Source organism: Chenopodium album, chromosome 19 (genome assembly GCF_948465745.1).
Source record: "Chenopodium album chromosome 19, dcCheAlbu1.1, whole genome shotgun sequence".
NCBI lineage: Eukaryota > Viridiplantae > Streptophyta > Magnoliopsida > Caryophyllales > Amaranthaceae > Chenopodium > Chenopodium album.
Window position 1 is genome coordinate 39,273,421 of NC_137852.1, and position 23,992 is coordinate 39,297,412.

A 23,992-nucleotide genomic window follows, 5' to 3' on the forward strand; every position below is an offset into this window, starting at 1 on the left:
TTTCACTTTTCATCGTTTGGGGATTGTCAGTAGGTTTTAAACATTTTCCGGTAAAGTAATTTTTTATTTTTATTTTTTTTTAATTTGTTTTGTACAGCTAAATAAAAATAAAGACACATACTTTTAATAAAATGAAACTATGCTGCTAATTAAAATAACCTAGATTAGACTACAGTCAAGCAAGTTGCAACTTGTAGTCCTGTATTTTCTCAAACGAACAACGGTTCCATAGTAGACGAAAAAGCTTCTCCAACACTCCTCAAAAATCTTCCATTACTCTTCAATACAAGTATATATTGTATCCAAGTAATGTTGTATCTAAAAATATTGGACCTCACAACAATAATCTCAATCAATGACATGAGAAGTTACATAATAAGAGCCTATTCTGATTGAATAAATTGAGCTGAAATGAATTGAATATTTTATGAGAAAAGAAAATTAAAAACTGAAGTGAATTAAAATGAAAATAATTTAAAGAGAACTGGCCCTAAATCAAACTTGAGGTAAAAGCACAACTCTGAACTCAACATATGCTATTTTTATTTTTTCCCTTTTTTTCCTTTTCCCAGAAATGTTTAACATTTTGAGGTTATCCGATTACAATTTTAAGTTTTTAACATTATTTTGGGCTCTATAGAATCTTTTAACATATTGAAGTTTTCTTCAATGTATTTTTTTGAAGAGTCAAGGACTATTGATTAATTTTATACGAACAATTTTATCTCTTTGACAGTTGTAATCAACAAATTTAGGGAGAATTTTTTAATTAAGTGACCGGATTTTTGAATTCTGGTGACCGATAATCCCCAAGTGATGAAAAGTGAAAGTTGAGTCCCCAAAGGATGAAAAGTATGGAAGGTGAATCCCCAAAAATGCATTTTACTCAAAAAATTTGAAGAAAGTCCATAATACCAATATTTATGAAGGTAAAATAGTTGGACGTTTTGACCCTAACAATGTTTCTGATGCTGACCAAATGTCTTTTTCCTTATTTAAAGGAGATTGAAGGAAATTATTTTATAAAATGTGAGTTCAACTGATTTTGTGGACAAGGCAAAAGTGAGGGATCACACGAGGATTACCTATGTTGCTTTTTGGTTTTGATATTTAAACCGAGTGTTTACTTGATTGCGTATTTTGTGAGTAAATTATGTCATATTTCTCAAATAAACAACGTTCAAACCTCTATTTTTATTAGAATTATAATATAGGGATTATTTTATGGAATAAGTGATTGATAATATTTCAAATGCACAACTCAAATATGCCTCTTATCTTAGCAAACATGTCAATAGTTCACCTTATAAGAATTCAGGTGAACAACTATGTGTATAAAATTTTGTAATAAGGATAATAACACGCATTATTTGCTTATGTAGATCCCCGGGAAGCTCTTACCGCTTAAGCTATCCCTCACTCTCTTTGTGTGTGGCTCTTTGTGTATTTGGTTTCTTGTTGTTTTTGTATATGCCAAACTCCCTTATATTTTATAGTGGTGCATAAGTAGTAGATAACATCGGCAAAAACCTTTAAGATTATTCTTGATCCTTTAATACTAGAATTATCTACTACCTCCGGGTTGTATTATATTCAACTTTGGGTATTACTTGTGAGATATACGAAATTTCAAAGTTGCATATAATACGATCTAGAGGTAGTAGCTTCTTTTCCTTGAGTTGACCAACATTACATGAGTAATGTGTATTATTCTAGAAGATTATTCTAGAAGATTATGCTTGGTCTAGAATAATCAAGATCAAGACTTTAAACCAAAAGTTATAATATGCATGCACCGACATTGTAGAGGATTGGACCATAAAATTTGGGCCACAATTACCCAACAGAATTACAGAATAGTGTAAATTTTCTTACATTTATAAAAAAAATAAATAAAAATAAATAAAACAGAAGGATTCTTGTCAAGCTACATCAACAACAATAAGTAGGTTAAGTCCAAAATTACGCCAAATTACAACTCTCGCAAAGGCATGGTTGTTCAGGGTTAAGATAATCCATAACACGACCATCACAAATGCAAAACAAAATCAAAATAGCTCCTAAACAAACTCCTAATGAATATAAATTGGCTTGATAGAGTAATAACATGCCTAAACATGGAGTAAGAAGGCCGACCGCATAGAGTAGAGGGAGCGAACCCAAAAGCTCCGCTTTTCGGTGGAGGCAATGAATCATACGGAGCAATGGTAAATGCCCATAACCCACGCTTAAGAGCAATGGTAAATTATGTGAATCCTAAGAAAAAATCATACAGAGCACAACCATACTTGAGCAATCCCTATAGAAGACTAAATACAGACTATACAATAGCCAAGTGACATAAAACTGTGATGTGGTCATCGGGTCATTACGATTTCCTTAAGGGTTTGCAACAGGACAAACATCTTTGATGGCTATGAAAGGCTCATGAGAGCAAGGAGCCTACATAGTAATGGATACAGAACCATAACAGAGATGATATTTATGAAAAAATCAGAGTAGACAAAGTCACAAAGCATAGAGTTGATGGGTGCTAACAGCAGATTCTTGATCCTGCAGAAAGGTTATTTGAAGGGATAATTAAGTTGTTTGCTTCTACTCTCACTTTGATCTCCTCATCTCGTTTCAATAACAATGCTCTGTTGCGGTTAAAAAATATATACACAAATAATATAAATCTAGCAAGCATGTGAAAGAGGGGCAAATAAACAAGCCCTTCTGATATGATCCTCACATTCATGACCGAAACTAACAATCCCACTTCCTAGTATATCCACCATTTGCATCATTTGTGCCCCCCTCATTAAACAAAAGAAAGTACCAAACATCAATTTCCCACATTAAGCCCTTCGTTTTCTTTCATCCTTTCTATAAAAATAAGGCATGGTTATTCAGGGTAAGATAATCCATAACACGACCATCACAAATGCAAAACAAAATCAAAATAGCTCCTAAACAATCTCCTAGCCTTGAGAGAGTAATAACATGCCTAAACATGGAGGCAATGGATCATACAACACACTTACACACAACTGAAATCCAAATCAAACATGTTAAATAAACAAGCCCTGCCGATATGATCCTCACATTCATGACCGAAATTAACAATCCTACTTCCTAGTATATTTATCCACCATTTGCATCATGCATGCCCCCCTCATTTAACAAAAGAAAGTACCAAACTTCAATTTCCCACATTAACTTTCTAGCTTCAAAAGAATCACAACAATTATATGTCAGATTAATTGATGCCATATAATTTAGTTTTTATACCACTATACCCTCTTTAAATTTTGGTTTAAGGACAGCTTCAAGTTCTCCTAACACACCTGGGTGCTGCCGTCTTCAACATAACAACCATTGCCTAATTTCAATAAACCTCGAAAGCAACGGCTTCTCTTCTCTATATCTGTAATCCTCCTTCAACTTATAAACAACCAGATTGATGTCAAGGTCCACTCATATGGGATCCAAAAGCAGAATTTACCCTTCTCCCTCACTTCATAGTCCCGTGAAACTCACTATCAAATTCACCACAACAGCAAATTTTCCTACTCCTAAAAAGTCTTTCAATTGGTAATGGGTTTCATTGTCTAATGTCTATCCATCAAAAGATAAGAGCAGTAAAATAACACAAACACACCAAAAAGAGAGAAAATTTCTAATAAAAGTTACATTGCCCTAAAAGCCCAAGCTCCCAAGTCCCAACATAAATCCCCTGCAAATCTGCAACTAAAATAATATAAGGTTAAAAAACAATAAAAGAAGAAAAAAAGCCAAGACCTTTAATCAAAATCATCACACATTCACACTACAGATTAAATAGCAAAATAACTAAGGGCACCTTATTCTTTCATACACTAAAGAAGGTAATATCATACAAATCCAAAATTAAGCAAGAACACCCCTTAACCTTCAATTCTTTCACAGCAGAAGAATAATAAGAACCCGTAAAAAATTAAATCAATGAAATAATTCATCATAAATAATAAACACCAATTAGCAAGAAAGCAGGTCCAATTTCATTATTATACCATTGAAAATAGGCTAAATCACATAAAAACATCTGTATATAAAGCTCAAACTATAATTATACAAAAAAAAAAAAAAAAAAAAGGAAAACCCATCAAACCCTTATTTCTTTCATACTTTTAGTCAACTAAAATATCAAATCAAACCCATAGATTATACCAAAACAAGAACCCTAAAACCCCAACAAAACCCAAAAATTACTAAAATCAAAGAACCAAAATTTAATAAGATTTGGGGGCAGCAGGAGGAGGGGTGCCAAGAAGGCTAGCCTGCTGAAGCTCCAAAGCATCCAATTGAGCATCACGCTCGAGCTCGATGATGAGGGGAAGAGCAATTACAAGGAATGTAGTGCCAACTATCCAAGCAGCTTTACCAGTGCTCTTAAGCAGCTTCTTTGTACTGTTTGCTGCATTGCTTGCAGTTTGCTGGGTTTTTTGGTAGATGGGTGAGTTTGTAACTGTGGTTGTAACTCTGCTTAGTATTCCTCCTCCATTGTTGTTGTCGTTGCTTGATCCTATTCGTTTTCTTCCGATGTTTTTTGATGCCATTGATTTGGTTGATTGAAGGATTCAGGACTTGATTTTTGTGAATGTTTTTGTGTAGAAGAGAGAAAGAGAGAAGATAGAGGTAACAAAATAACAAGAGAAGAAGGGTTTTTGTTGGGGTTTAGGGATTTGTTCTAGAATGTACAAGAACTTGAGGTTGTCTAGACTTGCACAAGGGCTGTTTTGACTTTTCACACAATAATTAACTAATTTAAATTTTTATTAAAATAAAGGTGTGAAAAAAAAATAACATCTCTCCGAGAAAATTCTTAATGTATCGGAAAAAAAAGGGGTGGTAAAGAAGAGTTAAATGAGCGCGGGGAAATTAGGTCGTTGATTAACCTCCTCACGGCCAAACAAAATTTATTATTATCCTAAACTAACCCCTAAACAAGTCTAGTGGTAAGTTCGGAGTCGAACCACAAGGAACGGCAATGTTGGATTGTTCTCGATCTAATGCTTAAGCTACGCCGAAGTCGGTTTATGGATAGTGGACACTACAACTACACTAACACACATATAAAGATCAAGATATTATAAAGTCTACTAGGGGCAAAGATCCACTTTGAACAATTAACAAGTTAATGGGAATCGATTTGATAATCAATCATGCAAAGAAAGAATTAAAATGAGAATTAATTACACTCAAGAGCAATCTCTCAAATTCCTAGCCTAGATCCCTCATTGACTAGGTGCATAGAAGAAATTTACCCAAAATGCAATCAAATATATTAATTCTAATTCACAATCCCTTGTCAAACTAGAACTAACATGCAATTAAGTTTGCTATCTTGGGAGATCAATCCAATCTAAAACAAACAACATGCCATCATCAATTCAATCAATTTAATCACACAATTATCATCAAATTTATCTCAAGTAACTTGATTAACCATACCAAAGCTTCACTCAACACCTAGTAGAATGAAATCTACTTAAACATGATTAACAAAGCAATTAATAAAGCATAAAGGGAGAAGAGAGTAAGAAATGCTCATTGATATAAAATGGAGATCTTCAAATCATCAAATTCCTCCTTTGATTATCCAAAATCCATGAAAACCATTGTTTCTCTCACTTTCTCTCTCCAAAATTTGAGAGTTTCTCTCTCTAAAAACCTAAAACTAACCTAAGCTAAAATTACACTAAGAAGCTCTCTCCTTTTACAATCGGAGCTAAGAAGGTATTTATATTACCCCAAATAGAAAGGACGGAGAAAACGAGAAAAACGACCCGTCTACAGGTCGGCACGGACGTGCCAAAGGTTGCACGGACGTGCAGACCTGTTAAAATACGAGCAGCAGCTACTGCCTGACCTTGCACGGGCGTGCTTCATTAGGCACGGACGTGCAGGGACCTGCACGGACGTGCCACTTATTGGCACGGACGTGCAGCCTTTTTCTGGCGGAACAGCTTATTTTCGGAAGGTCATATCTTCTTCGTTACTCATCGGAATAAGGCATGTGACCAGTCGTTGGAAAGCTCTCGAGATGAAATTTATTCTCCAATTTGAATCACTTCAAAATGTTTTTTAGATCAAAAGATATAGGCGTTTGAAGTATGATCTTTGCAAATCAAGTGCACATTTATTCATTACTTGTTCTTTTATGTTTTATATTTCTTCAATCTTGAGCAATAAACTTATCCAAGTGTTCCTAAACATAAGAGTAAACCAATAAAGTTTAATCTAATGTCATAAGCCACCAAAATATGCAAGAAAAGCCAAAATTGAGCAATAATGACATTTCACACATAAACATGACAAATGTAGTAAAACGTTATTAAAACCAAGTAAAAAGATAGAAAAACTATGAGAAACTAACAAGAAAACTCCTAAAAATAGCGACATAAATGACACTTATCATTAAACACCCTCACCCGAGCATACGGAAGCATAATAATCTTGATTACAGGCACCAATTGATACATACGGAGTACATAATACAATACAATGACATAAATAATGCACCGGTACATAAAGTACGACCGATACATGCATATACTTCTAAGTTCTATACCCTGTTAAATGTATTACTCCTAATTTAACCATGTCCTAAAGGGTCTACTTTTCTAGTTCCCCTATTGGCATTGAAAAAGCTTTACCCTGTAATAACTTGGGTCATGAATGACTAGTAACTTCCGTCTGTGTCGTGTATAGGCTGGAATTTTGGGACCCATGAGTCGAGTTCTAGGCTTGGTATATGATGGTGGTGTTATACTCAGCTCTACTTGACTCATTGACATCCTCACCCGAGCTCATAGAAGCATGATATCTTGTAATTATGGCATAATGCTTGGTAATTACTTTGTATTTTTGTTATGATCAAGGTTATGCAGCAATCCAATTATTAACTGGAGTACATCTGACTACTGATTGGGAGCATCCCTGGCAAGAGTTCAACTCACAGTTTCTAGATTTCATCAATCACACCTGGTATTAGCTGACTTCTACTCCTTAGTTACTTGCTTTGTCAATAATACCTCTTGACTGAAGTTTGATTCCAATTAGCCACCATTTCTTGCACAATAAACCTTATTTGATTGCTATCATACATAACATATGTCATGAAGAATTGGAGAGTGATAACTTGTGTTTTTTTATAATGAAAAAAGTCTGTTTTTAACATTGTGCATTTGTGGTCTCCTAGGAGTGCTCATATGAACGTAGGGGTTTCTGCATCAACTGTACAGATTACGTTTTTTCTCAAATAAAGCAAGGCCGAGGCAACGGAATCCATCATGGACTCATGGTCACCTTTGCTAGAATTGGATCTTAGTCAGAGACTTGAACCTGACTAAATACGTACAGCAAGCAGAAAAGGCATGTTCTGCTGGTCAGTTCTTTCTGCTTTAAAGCTATTTTGAAAAGAGTTCAGTGTGTGAAATTGATTCCATGATGGCGTAGTTTTTCTTGACCTTTTTGTGTGTTTAAGTAGACTTTTCTTCCTTCTTTGGAAGATAATAGGTGCTTGCATTGGTGCTTGATGCTGCTTCGTGCATCGTAAAGTCATACACTTACAAATATCATAGCCATTGCTTATAAATAGTCTCACAGCCATGTTCTCATTCTTCATGTTTTTTAGCAATATACTTTGTATGTCTGCTTCCCTGCTAATTCTCATAAATTTAAAGGGATTAGAATTCAAATGAAATATATTAGTAAAGTTTCAATAAAAGGCTCCAAATCGTTTCATTTTCCTTCATACAACTGATTTCACATGTATGCTCGACTATTGCATGCTTGTGCTGATGCATTACTGTGTACACTTTATTTACCTCCATTGATAATTACCTTTCCTTACATTTCCTCTATTTTATATGCTCACAAGCCTAAGTGATCAAATCTACTGCACAAAATACATTTATACATTTATACCGGAGTAATAAAAGCAAAAATATTACATAATTTATCCTATCAAAACATATGACTAGAAGTAGCTGGATTGATCTTGTAACAATTGAAGCTGCATCAATATGTTAGCCACCAGGGGTCTCAAAGAAGGCTCCCCTTTGTGAGCAAGATCAATTAACACCACTTGAGTTGAACCTCCATACTTCGATCTAAATTCTTCAATCCGAAGAACTCTATCCAATATCCATAATGCCGTTTCCTTAGCCTTTACACTTCCTACTTCTAACACCCTAATAATAGATTCCACTCCACCTGATATTTTAGCTATGAAATTGCTTCCATCTTCCCAAATTCCATCCTGCAATAGAGTGGCAATGGTATTTAACACTGCTTCATCAGCTTCTCTTTCATCACCCTCCAAAATACGGATCAAAGGAGGAATAGCACCAGCTTTTACTAGGCAAAAGTTTCCTTTCACACTGCAATATCCACTGTGGATTTCACAGAATCCATCTGCAGTAGGCGTAGGAACACAATAACCCCACCTCAAATTCCTAGACCTTTTAGCAGAAAGGGTATTTTGTGATAGCTGAGTTAGCGATGTTGCAGCTCTTGATTTGGCTTTAATTGATCCTTCTGATAGGATCTTTACTAATATAGGTACTACTCCCATTTCTGCTGCATAGACTTGTAGTTTCTTGTCTGTAGGTAGTGTAAACCTGATAAAAACACCTGCAATACTTTCTTCTAAACATCGAGTAGTGGTGTTTGAACTTGAAGAGCTCAAAGAACCAATTAACGTGACTAGCATAGGCAACAAATTCATCCTTTTCAGGGTATCAGTTGCCTTTTTATCAGAAAGAGGAATGTTGCTCAACAAACCAATAGCAGCTGCCTTTTCAGCCTCTGACGATGAAGATGAGATTATATTCACTATGTTTGGAAGATAACTTTCTTCAATGGATACATTATTCGATATGGTAAATAAAAGATTCAAGGCTGCCACTCTTATTTTGGTGTCGGTTTCATTGATAAGAGGAAGCAAAAGCTGCATAGCACCATTTTGGGTTGTTTTGCTTGTAACTTCAGCTGCACCAGGCTGAGAAAGAATGTTGTTTAAAGCTAGAAGGATATTGCACTTTATTTTTGGACTAGACAAGTTTATAAGTGAGAGAAGTTGATCAGGCAAATCTCTATGTTTAAGAACAGAATCCGAACATGATATGGTTGCAAGGATAGCAGATGCAGGTTCCCGGAGGCTCATGAGAGAAGAAGTAACAGAGAAAAGTAGCTGAAGCAGAGGAGGGAGGATACCGGAATCAACTATGTATAATATGTTTTTGGTTGTGAGGGAAAGATTTTGTAAAGCATTTAAGGCTGAAAGCTTTGCTTCAAGCTTTCCTGTCTTAAACATGATGACTAATGGTTGAATGGCACCGTCTTCTCCAAGTGAGGCTCGAGATTTTTCTGTCAATACCATCCTTGAAAGTGCAGTTGCCATCAGAATTTTACTCATTTCTGAACCTGCAAGAATATACAACTTTCATCATATCAGCGTAAGATTTGCTTACTTACAGTCACTCAAACTACAGATTCATACTACCAATTCATAACAGCAAGTAGAGCCTTTCACATTATTACTGCAATCAATAGTCCTTTTTATTTATTTTTGTTAAGTTCAGCAGAACAAGAAGCATTCCACCTAAGTCAGACTGTTAACTAATTATGATTTTATTCAGCTGGATGGATATGTTTTCCTAGGAGAGTCCATTTTTCCATTTTCAATTTTGAAGGGGTGGAATATATAATTTCAAATTGAAAGTAGCTTTCTGGTGACGAAATATATTTTCTACAATGTATATTGTTTTCCATCATTTGCAGCCCAATGAATAGAGGATGGTATGCTGGAAAATATTTTCAGTCTAAACAAACGGAGCCTTTATCTTCAAAGTATATCTTCAGTAGAAAATAAAATCAGTATAAAATGTTTCTCTAAACTGAACACAGCCGAAGATAGCTTTTGATAAACCGAAAGTGTTAGTATACAACTATATGCAATCCTTATTTTATAAAGTTTGCTCAATCTAACTTGATCCCTAGATCCTAAAAAGAGTAGTCAGACTGCAGTAAAGCTGTATGGTACTCGCTCTATAAAGCAGTGAAGTAGCTTGATCTCATCCCCACCTTTCAAAGTTTAAAGTTTGATTCAAATCCAGTGATTCTTCCCTAAGCTTCTTTTGAAAGAAAAGTATCTCAGTTAAATGATATCCATTTGAATCTTTTAGATGAAAAATCCATAAAACAGCTAATTTGGCCACAATACAAAGGTGTAAAACATGCCTTTATTAAAAAAAATGTGCTTCACAAGTTGCTTTACTTTACTAACTTTGCCAAAGTTCTTGACAAATTGATATATTATAATCGAGAACTTCAAGATTTGCCTACACTTTGATGTTTCCTGTAATTTAACCTGAATATCAAATTAGAACCGGTGGCATGTATTTTGTAATGTATCTCAGTCATAAATCAGGCTGCCCAAGTTACAAGTAATAACTCAGCTCTTTTTATATAATTAACAACCTTAAAGCAACCTTATCCTAAAAATTAAAGCAACCTTGAAATTTGAAAAGATTTAGGGGGAAAAAAGAACAAAGAACAAAGAAGAAAAGGAAGTAAAGCAGCTAAGAAGTTAAGGAAAATACGAATGGTAGGTTTGGGAAAATCACGGTCCTAGAGATAATGTATCCTCGAATGTACTCATGGACAAGTTGTCTCGTGATTAATTAATGCAATAATCTTCTATCTCAAAAAAAATAAGTTAGGAAAATAATAGTACACTATACCTTCCTTAAGATGCTGGATTAGAGGATGAAAATAGCCAGCCTCAGCCATAAGAAGAGCATTTTGAGTATTACATGAAAGTGCAGCTAACAATTTCCCTGCATCATTCGATGAAATTGGATCATTCCCATTTAATATAGCCACCAACATAATTACACACCCTTGGATCCTCCCAACTCTTCGTCGAACTGAAGACAACTGAGAAAGATCCATCAGCAATCCAACTGCTTCTCGTCGTTCCATCTCATCTCGAGCCAAGGACTTCACCAATGTTGTTAGTGAATTAATGTCTGCCATTTTTTCCTGTTAAACTTAATTAGTACAAAATCTAATTGTGCTTAAGTACACTAGGAAAAAATAAAATAAAATAAAATAAAAAATCAGTTAAACAAATTTAATAGAAAAGAGTAAGTACCTTGGTTTGAGGATTTTCATGCGCAATGCTTCTTAGCACCTTGATTATACTTGATCTATCAATGCATTTGCTCGAACCCATTCGATTAAACAAAATGGGAATTATACCTTCATCAGTAATCCACTCGCAATCAACGATTTTATCCCTAATCATTATCTCTAATCCCAAAAGAGAATTCTTAAACTCATCATCATTTCCATACTTAAGTTGTAATGCAACATCCTCTCTTTCTATGATCATAATCTCTTCTTTTTCGCGACAAACCTCTTCTTCATTCATGATCTCCTCAACAATCTCCCTACTAGTACTCTCACTCGACGAACAACAATAAGAATGATGATCAAACTTAGCATTCATCATCTCCTTATGCAAAATCCCAAGTTTGTCCTTTAAGTCTAAGGACACCCCAATGCTAGCAAACAGCAAAAGGCCTAATGATCTCCCAAGATCATGAGTTAATTGTTGGATGACATCGAAACGATGATCATTCGAGCATGTATGCTTATTAACAATGCAATTACGAGCACGTTGAAGCTCGGCTTCTAAGGACCCTATGGCAGACCTTATACTTGGAGTGTCCATAATCATCTTATCTTCTCTTAGAGTGTCTAAGATCGGCGAAAGCTTCTCAATGTAGATAGCAAACTCATTTAGAACTTCCGTGTCGATTTCTGAGTCTTTTGCTAGAGAAACCACTTCATCTGCTGATGCTACAAGCTCTAACACAAGCTCTGAGAAACTTCTTGTAGTCTCCATTTTTACTTGCTTAATCTTCTTCATTTTTTTTTAATTTTTTTTTGGTTTTGGGGATCACCCCTTTAATTATTTCAACTATTTATAGTACTTTTTGGATGAATGAAAATTGTGGATTGAAGAAGAAGAAGAAAACGAGTGATGAACAAATTAAACAAGACTAAAATGAAATTCCAGGAAACTTGAATGGTATAACTCTGTTTTATTAGATTAAGTTGACTGTTGTGGCCAAGAAATGAAGTGGAATGGTAAGAAAGGGCCTACCTTGGACTATTTCTTTTAGTAAGTTAGTCTATAGTGTATCAATTCTTTATTCCTTTCCAAGTATGTTGCGTATCAAGTATGGTAGAAAATTTTGACTCCACAAAATTTACTGAATTCTTGGAAGTTCAACATGCTTTTCTTGGTTTCTAGTCTAGTGAATTACGAGTAAAAGAGAATAGCGTTGAAGAGATTCAATCTTATGTTACGGGTACTTCTTATAGTATGACATTTGACCTTGACTCAAAGATTGGGGATAGTATGAGAGGCAACTAAGGGCCCGTTTTCATGGACTGAACTCAGCTGAACTAAACTGAATTGAACTGAACTGAGCTGAACTGAACTGAACTGAGCTGAGCTGAACTGAATATTTTATAAGAGAAGGAAATTAGGAGTTGAGCTGAACTGAACTGAACTAAATTTCAACGTAAGAGAACAGGGCCTAACGCACATGATTCTAAAACTACATGACAATAAAAAAAGAATCCTGCAAATTTTGTTAGATGTCCTACACTTTTTTCATCTATTCACGTGGAATAATTGATTTTTATAGGCACACGAAATACGTTTTATACTTTATCACGCCTCTTATTACACGAGAGTCCTATAGGCCCACCTCATACTATGTGCTTAATAGCTCACTTCGCTGGCTCCGATACCATGTTAGAGGACCATCATAACAAAAAATTTAAGCTGATGGTTGTGACTCAAGAATATGTTTTATACTCTTTTAAATACCATAACCTTTTTGACGCAGATGACTAAAGAAAAAAGAGAAGAACAAAGATTTTGGCACCCTTACAGCCAATTAGAATGTGGAATGTTGAATATTGGGGGTTGAATTTTGGATTAGAGAGGAATATAATCAAGTAGTGGTAAAGTTACATGTAGTGGAAAAAATTGTAAAATTCTAACGTTGTAAAAATGGTCCAATATTGTCGTGAAGTTCGTGGTAGTGTTGGGAGACCAAGTCATAGGCTAAGTTAATGTCTTCATAATCTTCTTTCTAAGTTAATGTCTTCATAATCTTCTTTCACAAATCACAATCACCAAGTCACTTTCAATACACAGCCGTATAAATACACATAATTCCTTGATTGCTTAAATTATTTATAATGTTAATCAATTTCATCTATCGATTGCAATTTTGTTTGTACCTTCCCCCACTAATAATCAATGCCATTATGGATTTTGTGGCCACCCTTGTTTTCAATTACATATGGCTTTCAATTTTACTTCATCAGACATCTTATGTAGAGCCGAGTGACCACTCCCCCTGTTCCTAAATCTTTTACACCATTGTATGAATTGGATCAAATTTTAAAATCTTTGATCATAGAATATCATTTAATAGTATAGTTATGTGGAATGTTGGTGGATCTATATATGGAGTTTTTATAATTTTTACGTTTATGAAAATGAAGTTAAAATCGTTTTACAAACGTTTTAAAGATTGTAAAAAATCATTTTTTTTTTCAAAATTAGCATTTACCAAAAATATTTTCAAATGAGATCTTGTTGAATTTGTTTTCGATTCAATTATTACTTTTTCAAATATGTCTAATCTTACTTAATTGGTGCATGGCCATTAATTAATCGATATTTGTAGTGGATGAGTAGCGTGGAGGCTATTTATTCCTCAAAATGGGGAAATGTCCTGATATGAAAGTACTCCGTTTAATTTATGCAAATTAGGTTACATCTGCGGATTAATTAATTACATACGTAGTGTAAAATAAGTGATTGATGTCCAATTGCTAAATCAATTCAACTTATTTTGGTTTATTTGAATTTGTCTAAGATTATTTAAACTACTCGTAATTAAAAATTATTTGAAATTGTCTAAAATTATTTAAACTACTCGTAATTCAACTTACAATAACTTTTGTATACATCCGGTGTACAGTAATTTACTGTACATCGGGGGTCACTTTTTATTAAGTTTAGGGTCACTTTTACAATTTTTTGGGTAACTTTTATCAGTAAAGCATAAATACTTCGTAACTTTTATTTATGTCAGGGTAACTTTTATTCATATTAGGGTAACTTTTGTTCATTTTAGGGGTAACTTTATAACGGATGTTCAATATTTATTGTACATCCGATTTATTTAAAAGCTTGTATTCAACTTAACACTAAGAAACAAAAATAGACTTTTTTTATTTTTTTTTAAAAAAAGTGAGTGTGTCTTAGCTATACGAAGTATTTATGTTTTATGTTACTTGAGCTTATTGTACTATATGTTATCATAGGAGTTTAAAGGGATAAGGGCATGTTTGTTCAGCTCTAGTTCTTAATTTTCTTCTCTCATAAACAATTCATTTCACCTCTATTCAGCTTAGTTCAGTTTAGCTCTAATTAGTTCATTTCAGTTCACTTCACTTCAGTTCAGTTGTTTTCAATAAATCGGAACAGTTCTAAACAATCTATCAACTCATGCAACATGTTTCAGCAATAAAATAGATAAATGAATACAGAGTATATTACAAGACTGCGAATAAAAAACCATGCACCAAATTGACTAGAGTAATAAACTTGCAAATATTAAACCAAGTCATACCAATTCAAAAAGAAGCAATAAAAAATGAATATTTACTTGTATATATAATCTGATAAATTTTCAAATTAAGCAAGAATTCTTTTTAAATAATAAATACCTTAAAAAAATTGAGATATTGAGACACCCAGAAAGTTCATACAACCAACTATGACGGTGATAGTCTGTCAATAATCTTATCACAATATGTAGCAGCAACTAACTATAATCCCTTAGTTGCAAAGCAAAGTTTAAGCCACCTCCATTTGACTTCATAAAAACGTTAGCTTTTATTTATACATTATATATAGCATAGCATTGTATTCCTACGATTGATAAGTTGTACTAATTAATAAGCTAATTATTCGAAGAGAGATTTGATCGAACACGTACGAGCGAGCAATACGACAAACATGGAAGGATTGAAGAGAATGTCGATGATGGTGGCAGTGGTGTTCATGGTGTTAATTGCAAAGGAAGTTAGTGCAACACAACATGTTGTGGGTGGAAGTGATGGTTGGGATGAGACTACAGATTATGATTCATGGGCTAAAAGTCAGACTTTCAAAGTTGGTGATACACTTGGTATGTTCACTGCGTTATATACTTCCTCTGTTTTTTTTTTTTTATTTATTTATTTATTTTTTTTTTTCGTTTCGTATCTTTTGATAGGTATTGGTAAATAACCATTTGTTGTCTAAGATCTAAGCTTAAAAAACTTGGTTGTGTATACCATAAATCTTTGATAATTGACAAATTAGAGAGAAATAGAATATAATGGCTTTTGTATTGCCTGTTTATTATTCATCAATAGGTTGAGTATTTATACAAAACCTAAGAACATAAGATAGGAAACAATCTTCCTAAAAGATATACTTAAATAATATCTTAACATATAATAAACCTAAATATATTATTCTCCTAATAAGATCAATACGGAAAATATATCACACATATATTTTCCGATATTATCTCTAACACCCTCCCGCAATCGTAACGGCAGTAACACGAACGTTGCGATTGGAAATTCTTCAAATTGTTGAAGCCGAGATGCACACTCTTGTGATGTCGCCTTCAATTTTTTTTCTTCTTCAATGATGAGAACGTTCATCTTTTCGAACTCATCTGTCATCAATCAAACAGGAACGTCATTCTTTTCGAACCTGCAAATATAACAATTTTGGTTTTTCCAGAGCAAAACCGAGCTCCAATCAAATATTGGTTTTTCAAAGTAAACCACACTCAAATTTCTTATTGGTCTTTTAGAGTAAACCACACTCAAATCTCTTATTGGTTTTTCAGAGTAAACCACACTCAAATCTCTTATTGGTCTTTCAGAGTAAACCACACTCAAATCTCTTATTGGTTTTTTAGAGTAAAACCAAACTCATATCCAAAGGAGCAAAATATCCAAAGGAGCAAAATCATGCTCGAATGAACTCACAAAAAAGAAAAAAAAATTGCACAGCAGAATTTTTGGGTAAAATTTATGAATCCCGCCGGTGAGTTTAATTTTCTAACCCACCGGCAGGGGGGAAATTTTTGTGAATGGCCCCAAGATTTAACCTGCTCTTGATACCATGACAAATTAGAGAGAAATAGAATATAATGGCTTTTGTATTGCCTGTTTATTATTCATCAATAGGTTGAGTATTTATACAAAACCTAAGAACATAAGATAGGAAACAATCTTCCTAAAAGATATACTTAAATAATATCTTAACATATAATAAACCTAAATATATTATTCTCCTAATAAGATCAATACGGAAAATATATCACACATATATTTTCCGATATTATCTCTAACAATAATAGAGGTTTAAGACATCTGATATAGCTACATAAGTATGTAGCCTAGGTTATATTTCAAAAAATAAAATTATAGTATGTTCTATTCTTTTGATTTATCAATTTATTTGAATTTATATTAGACTTAATACAAACAATTTTTAGAATTTCTAATATTTTCCTGAATTAAAGTGAACATAACATAGCCTTATAGTACTTTTGGGATTATACTATTATACATGGCAATTTTTTTATGTATGACATCACTCACATAAATTTGTTATTATAATCTAATAATAATACATCCTTAACTTTTAAGAAAACGCCTTGCTTTGAGATTTGGCAATGACAAATTTGAATCCAATATATTATTTTCACTAATGACGATGTTTTTTTCTTTAATTTTCAGTGTTTAAGTACACTCCTGGATTACACAGCGTAACGGAACTAGGGAGTGAAAGTGAGTACAAAAAGTGTGACACTAGCAACGCTGCAAACTCAATGAACGGGGGTAACGATGTTGTTAAGCTAGACAAAGCTGGCACTCGATTTTTCGTTTGTGGAACTGCAGGGCATTGTAGTGCAGGAATGAAGCTTAAGGTAAATGTTGTCGGCGCAACAGGATCATCATCATCCTCCTCTTCGCCTTCATCTTCATCCTCGACTTCGGATGTGTCTAGTGCTTACCAAAGTCTCCTTCGTTACACCCCAATCATGGCATCACTTTCTCTAGCCATGACCTTTTTGCCAATGTTTGTTCTGTGAAAGGGTTCCTTTTGAATAGAAGAGTTATTTTTTGAATATGATTAATTAATGTATGTAGTCTTGCCTTGGTTTATGTATGTAATTTTGTTATGTCTGCTACATATGTTGATTTTGGTCGTAAACTTGTAATAAAATCATATAATTCAAATTGTAGGTGGTGCGTACGGTTAATGAAAAATAATCTATGTTACTACAATACCCTACTATACACAATGTGTACATCGAGTGTTGGAGTGTTGGGTGTCAAATCCTCTAACACTTCGACGTGACATGACATTTAAACATATAATGGCCTTAATTATATGAAATTTTATACGTAGGAATATCTTGTGTTAGGAAAGATAGACTAGTATCTTTTACCATTTACTTTGATATATTTTCCTAGATATATTTCCTATCGTATCTTAGGAAATAATACTTAGTTTCCTAGTTTTGATAGAATTAGGAAAAGATATTCCTTGTGGCTCAAGGAGTACAGCAGCTTGTATAAATATGCAATATGGTGGAATAATAAAGGCAGGCAATTGAGTTATCATATTATCATGGTATCGGAGCTACGGTACTAACAAAATTAAAAAAAAAATTTAAAAACAAAACACCACCATGGGTGATACACCACCACCACCTCCTAAAATTGAGCCTAACTCTCCCTTTTACCTTGGACCTCAAGATCGTCCGGGTGATTTTATAACTAATCAAAGACTTAAACTTGACAATTTCAATGAATGGTCTCACGCTATCTATATTGCATTGTCTTCGAGACGCAAATTTGGTTTTCTTGATGGCACAATCATGAGCTATGCTCCTCCTTGCACAAAAGATGATTGGGTTACGATACAATGTATGCTCGTATCGTGGCTTATGAACACCATTGACCCGGAGGTTCGTTCTATGCTCTCCAACTATGACAATGCAAAGAAACTTTGGGATGATTTACATGAAAGATTCGGCCTTGTTAACGGTCCTCGCATTCAACAAATAAAATCCGAAATTAATAGGTGTGAGCAAGCAAAGACAATGCCAGTTGCGGTTTATTTTAGCAAGCTATCGGTTCTATGGGATGAGCTTGACAAACACGTGCCCTTGATTAATTGCAAGTGTGGTCAGTGCACGTGTGATGTCGGCAAACAACATGTCCTTCGGCGTGAAGGTGATCGGCTCCAACAGTTTCTACTTGGCCTATATTCTGATCATTATGCCGCCTTGCGCTCCACTCTTCTCTCTCAAGACCCTCTTCCTACTTTAAATAGGGCCTTTCAAACCATTGCTCAAGAAGAAAGAGTTCGAGGCATTGCTCACATCAAAGAAGAACCCCAGAAGTAGTTGGGTTTGCTGTACGGATGGAGAACAATTCTAAACCTCGCTTATCTCGTGCCGAGAGAGCTGCGTTAGTGTGTAGTTATTGTCACAAGAAAGGACATGATACTACTACCTGCTTTGACAAACATGGTGTTCCTGCTTGGTACATCGAAAAATACGGCTCAAAGGAGGACAATAAGGGGGCTGGTCGTGGGAAAAATACCCCTGTCAAGGCCAATGCCACCCCTGCAAATCAGCCCACTCCTTCAACCCCTGCTGCTGCAACCCATGCTCACCAACTTCCGCACCTTACTGCCGAGCAATGGCAAGCCGTAATGGTTGTGATGGGTAATGCTACGCCTCCTTCACACCGTGTCAATGGTAAGTGGATAATAGACACCGGTTGCTCGCATCACGTAACTGGCGATTTAACACACTTATTAGAATTACGTGATGTCCCTCCTTGCAATGTAGGCCTCCCGGATGGCCAAAATGTAGTCGCCATGAAAGAAGGGGTCGTTAAATTAACGGACAAAATTACTCTTTACAATGTTCTTTTTGTTCCAAAATTAAATTGTAACTTAATTTCGGTTTCGCAATTGTGTTCAACAAATAATTGTGAAGTCATAACTAACTCTACAATATGTACTATACAGGACCAACGCACGAGGGAGGTGATTGGCACGGGTGATCTCAAGGATGGACTATATTATCTCCGGGAAGAAGCTTCTCTTGCAACAATATCGGTTGAAGACACCTTGAGACTTTGGCATAGAAGATTGGGTCATCCATCCGAAAAAGTTGTAAAACTACTTCCTTTTCTTAATAATTCTAGTGGTCATTTAAATAAAGATTGTGAAGTGTGTCATCGTTCTAAACACACTAGAGACAAATTTCCTTTAAGTGAAAATAAAGCTTCCCGTATTTTTGAGATTGTGCATTGTGATTTGTGGGGTCCATATGATAAACCATCGTCTTGTGGTGCTCATTATTTTTTGACCTTGGTTGATGATTACTCCCGTGCAGTTTGGATATATTTATTGCTTGATAAAACGGAAGTGTTTAAAATATTTATGTCCTTTATTGCCATGATTGATAGGCAATTTTCTCAGAAAATAAAAATTGTACGAAGTGATAATGGTACTGAATTTTTTTGTTTGAAGAATTATTTTCTTGCCCAAGGAATTTTGTTTCAAACCTCTTGTGTAGGAACCCCTCAACAAAATGGTAGGGTAGAGAGAAAACACCAACACATTCTTAATGTTGCTCGTGCCCTTCGATTTCAGGGGGGTTACCAATTTATTTTTGGGGGGAATGTGCTTTAGCGGCAGCTCATATAATTAATCGTACCCCATCTGTTCTTTTGGGTAACAAAACTCCCTATGAGGTGTTATTTGGCTCTCCTCCTTTATTTAGTGAATTACGTGTGTTTGGTTCCTTATGTTTTGCTCATAACCAAAAGGCCAAAGGTGATAAGTTTGCAAGTCGTAGTAGAAAATGTGTATTTGTTGGCTATCCTTTTGGGAAGAAAGGGTGGTATTTGTTTGATTTAGACAAAAAGGAATTTTTTGTGTCCCGTGATGTACGTTTTTTTGAGGATTTATACCCATATTTGGATGTCGAAACCACCAACATTGACATTGATAATGATGATATACATGCCACAATTAATTTGGGGGACAATATGGATAATTATCCAATTTTTGAGGATCATGATGATGGGCAGTCTCCAACCCCGCCACCTGCTGCCGCTAATCCCACAGCCACGGCAGCAGCTCGGGAAGGAGAGGAGGGTGGGGCCACGGCACCTACTTTATTAGGGCGTGGTCACCGCACAAAAATACCTTCGACCAAATATAAAGATGACTATGTCACTCATACTCACGTTGCTCGTAATAGTCCATCCGAAGCATCACTCAATCCAATTTCTCCACCTCCCTCAGGTATGCCGTATCCTATAGCACATTATGTTAGTTGTGATAAATTTTCTGCGAAACATCGAAATTTTGTTGCAGCTATAACAGGTGGCAAGGAACCACGATCGTTCAAAGAGGCAATGCAAGATGATGGGTGGAAAATGGCTATGAAAGAAAAAATGCGTGCTCTAGAAAATAATGGCACATGGACAATGGAGAAACTCCCTCCCGGGAAAAAGGCCCTTGGAAGTCAGTGGTTGTACAAAATAAAATACAATGCTGATGGAAGTATTGAACGATTGAAGGCAAGATTAGTTGTCTTTGGTAATCACCAAAAAGAAGGCATTGACTATAATGAGACATTTGCTCCGGTTGTCAAGATGACAACAGTTCGTGCTTTTCTTGCTATAGCCGCCTCAAAGAATTGGGAGCTACATCAAATGGATGTCCATAACGCGTTTCTTCATGGTGACTTAAATGAGGAGGTATACATGAAGCTACCCCCGGGCTTCACCACTGATGAACCAGATCTTGTTTGTTGTCTTCGAAAGTCATTATATGGCCTCAAACAAGCCCCTAGGTGTTGGTTTGCCAAACTTACAACGGCATTGAAACACTATGGTTTTGTTCAATCCTACTCGGATTACTCCCTTTTTACTTTTACAAAGGGGTCAGTTCAACTTAATGTTCTTGTTTATGTGGATGATTTAATTGTTGCAGGGAACAATTCAACGGCTTTGAAATTGTTCAAAAATTATTTGAGCACTTGTTTTCATATGAAGGACTTGGGAGTACTAAAATACTTTCTTGGTATTGAAGTTGCAAGAAGTAGTACCGGTTTATTCCTATCTCAACGCAAATATGCACTAGATATAATCTCAGAATCGGGCCTTTTGGGATCGAAACCGGCCTTGACTCCGATGGAATAAAACCACCGCTTGGCACGCAGCGATAGTCCCTTGCTGGCAGACCCGGAACAGTACCGCAGGTTAGTTGGCCGGCTGGTGTATTTGGCCGTCACTCGGCCAAATCTTACTTACTCGGTGCATGTACTTTCACAATTTATGAAAGCACCACAGCAAGCCCATTGGGAGGCCGCAACCCGAGTGGTACACTACTTGAAGAGCACTCCGGGTCAGGGAATATTACTACGATCTGACAGTGATCTAACTCTTAATGGATGGTGCGACTCTGATTGGGCAGCTTGCCCTCTTACGCGTCGCTCATTATCTGGGTGGTTGGTTTTTTTGGGCCACTCACCAATAGCTTGGAAGTCTAAGAAGCAACCCACGGTAGCAACTTCTTCCGGGGAAGCTGAGTATCGTTCAATGTCAGCTTTGACGATGGAAATGAAGTGGTTAAAGGGACTACTCTTGAGTTTGGGCGTGCAACATCCACGAGCCATTCCAATTTTTTGTGATAGTCAAGCCGCGATACACATAGCTCAAAATCCGGTTTTTCACGAGCGCACTAAACATATCGAGGTTGATTGTCATTTTGTAAGGGATGCCATTCAAGAAGGTCTAATTATTCCATATCATGTACGTACAAATGAGCAGTTAGCTGATATTTTTACAAAGGCATTAGGAAAGCCGCAATTTGACTATCTCCTTAGCAAGTTGGGCATCTTTGATCCGAGTGCTCCAACTTGAGGGGGGGGGGTGTTAGGAAAGATAGACTAGTATCTTTTACCATATCTTTGCAATTTACTTTGATATATTTTCCTAGATATATTTCCTATCGTATCTTAGGAAATAATACTTAGTTTCCTAGTTTTGATAGAATTAGGAAAAGATATTCCTTGTGGCTCAAGGAGTACAGCAGCTTGTATAAATATGCAATATGGTGGAATAATAAAGGCAGGCAATTGAGTTATCATATTATCATCTTGAGTGTCGAAGGATCTGACACTGTGTCGGATATAATACCTAAATCCAAGTCTGAGCAACATAGAAAATAATGCATGAGGATCAAATTATCAATGTCACATTCTTAATTCATATTAAATATCCGACCAATAATTTAAGTTTCTGGCTTTTAATTTTCATCTTGTCAATGAGCTTGTGAGAGCCACCCCACCCAATGTATAAATAGGAAATTTACTGGAGTGCATCACATGTGCACAAAGATAGGGGGAAAATTAAAGTCAAATGCCAGAAACTTGACTTTTTGACCAAAATCCGTCATCAAAGAGATTTTAAATCAAAATTTAAATAGAGATATTAGTTTACCAAAAAAAAGGAAAAATTGATTTTCATGGTCCCAACTTTCGACGATCCGCTAAAAACACTCCCACCTTTTAATTATCCCATAATGGACCCAACTTTGGGAAATTCATCCCAAAACGGTCCTAAACCTCAAATGATCGGGTTAATTAGTTACTAATGTCATGTGTTTTCATTATGTTGATTTTTTTATTAGGGTGGTGGATGGTTTATGATAATGAGAGAAAAAGACAGAATGAGGTGATTTGATTGTGGTCGAGAAGCTGGCTAGAGAGGTCAATGGTTAAGGGGTGTATGGGAGGCAAACAGACTTGAGGGTGGCTTGGTAGGCTTAATGGTGGTGAAAAAGGGTGAATGTAGGTAGAGATAGGGTGGAGAAAAAGACCGAATGAGGTGATTTGATTGTGGTCGAGAAGCTGGCTAGAGAGGTCAATGTTTAAGGGGTGTATGAGAGGCAAATAGACTTGAGGGTGGCTTGGTAGGCTTAATGGTGGTGAAAAAGGGTGAATGTAGGTAGAGATAGGGTGGTGGGGTTTGTTTTTAAAAAAAACACCGAACCAAAATACGACACGTGACTCTTAACCCATTATAATAAGTTAAGGACCATTTTGAGAAGAATTCCACAAAGTTGGACCTATTATTAGATAATCAAAATAAATAAATAAGTAGATAAAGTAAGGTACTAGTTCACAAATTAACTCATAACAAGATACGGCCGTACGAAGTATTTTCTTACAATTTTACCTAATAATTTTGGAAACGAAGCTAGTATATGTGCAGAAAGGTTACACCCAAAATTTTAGACGACCAAATGAGATTACTCCATTTTGTCACCTTAATAAACAAAACATGTTAATCAAGTGGCAAAACTATATATAAATCAACAAAAATTGTCTGATTAGTGTAATATTTTTGTATTTTGTAATAACTAGCTATGTTCAGCCAAAACTCTTTTGTTAATCCCATGATCTCTTGGAATAAAAAATGAAAACTCTAACTACTTCAGCTAACTCTCAGTCTCTACTCGTAAACACTACGTATTAATAAGAGTTATATTATTACTCGTCTTTTGTAAAAAAAAAAAAATAATAATAAAAAAAAAATTATTACTCGAGAATCAGTAATTTTTTTTTTCTCCTTGTAAAAAATAAAGGGTTTTTCTAATCTATACCCTTAAGGTAGTTGAGTTTCTAAGGTTATTCCATGCTTTTTCAAATTTCTAAGCTGTGCCCTTCAACTTCTTATCAATACTAAAATGTAC

The 23,992-nt window shown here is 35.3% G+C and overlaps 3 protein-coding genes and 1 pseudogene across 3 annotated transcripts; 2 read left to right on the forward strand and 2 right to left on the reverse strand.

Annotated features, from left to right (window-relative positions):
* Positions 1-4,253: 4,253 nt before the first annotated feature.
* On the reverse strand, positions 4,254-4,580 carry LOC145594342 (mitochondrial import receptor subunit TOM9-2 pseudogene; annotated as a pseudogene).
* A 3,157-nt stretch (positions 4,581-7,737) lies between these two features.
* Positions 7,738-12,180, reverse strand: LOC145593654 (U-box domain-containing protein 24-like). Its single transcript, XM_081649949.1, has 3 exons — positions 11,186-12,180; positions 10,773-11,073; positions 7,738-9,453 (listed from the first exon to the last, which is right to left on the reverse strand). The coding sequence occupies exons 1-3, from the start codon at positions 11,963-11,965 to the stop codon at positions 8,006-8,008; spliced, it is 2,529 nt and encodes an 842-aa protein (XP_081506075.1). The 5' UTR covers positions 11,966-12,180; the 3' UTR covers positions 7,738-8,005.
* Positions 12,181-15,088: 2,908 nt separating this feature from the next.
* On the forward strand, positions 15,089-17,791 carry LOC145595499 (basic blue protein-like). The gene is made up of 2 exons (XM_081651916.1): positions 15,089-15,320; positions 16,936-17,791. The coding sequence occupies exons 1-2, from the start codon at positions 15,149-15,151 to the stop codon at positions 17,289-17,291; spliced, it is 528 nt and encodes a 175-aa protein (XP_081508042.1). The 5' UTR covers positions 15,089-15,148; the 3' UTR covers positions 17,292-17,791.
* A 103-nt stretch (positions 17,792-17,894) lies between these two features.
* On the forward strand, positions 17,895-18,614 carry LOC145594343 (uncharacterized). The gene has a single exon (XM_081650671.1). The coding sequence runs from the start codon at positions 17,895-17,897 to the stop codon at positions 18,612-18,614; it is 720 nt and encodes a 239-aa protein (XP_081506797.1).
* Positions 18,615-23,992: the final 5,378 nt, after the last annotated feature.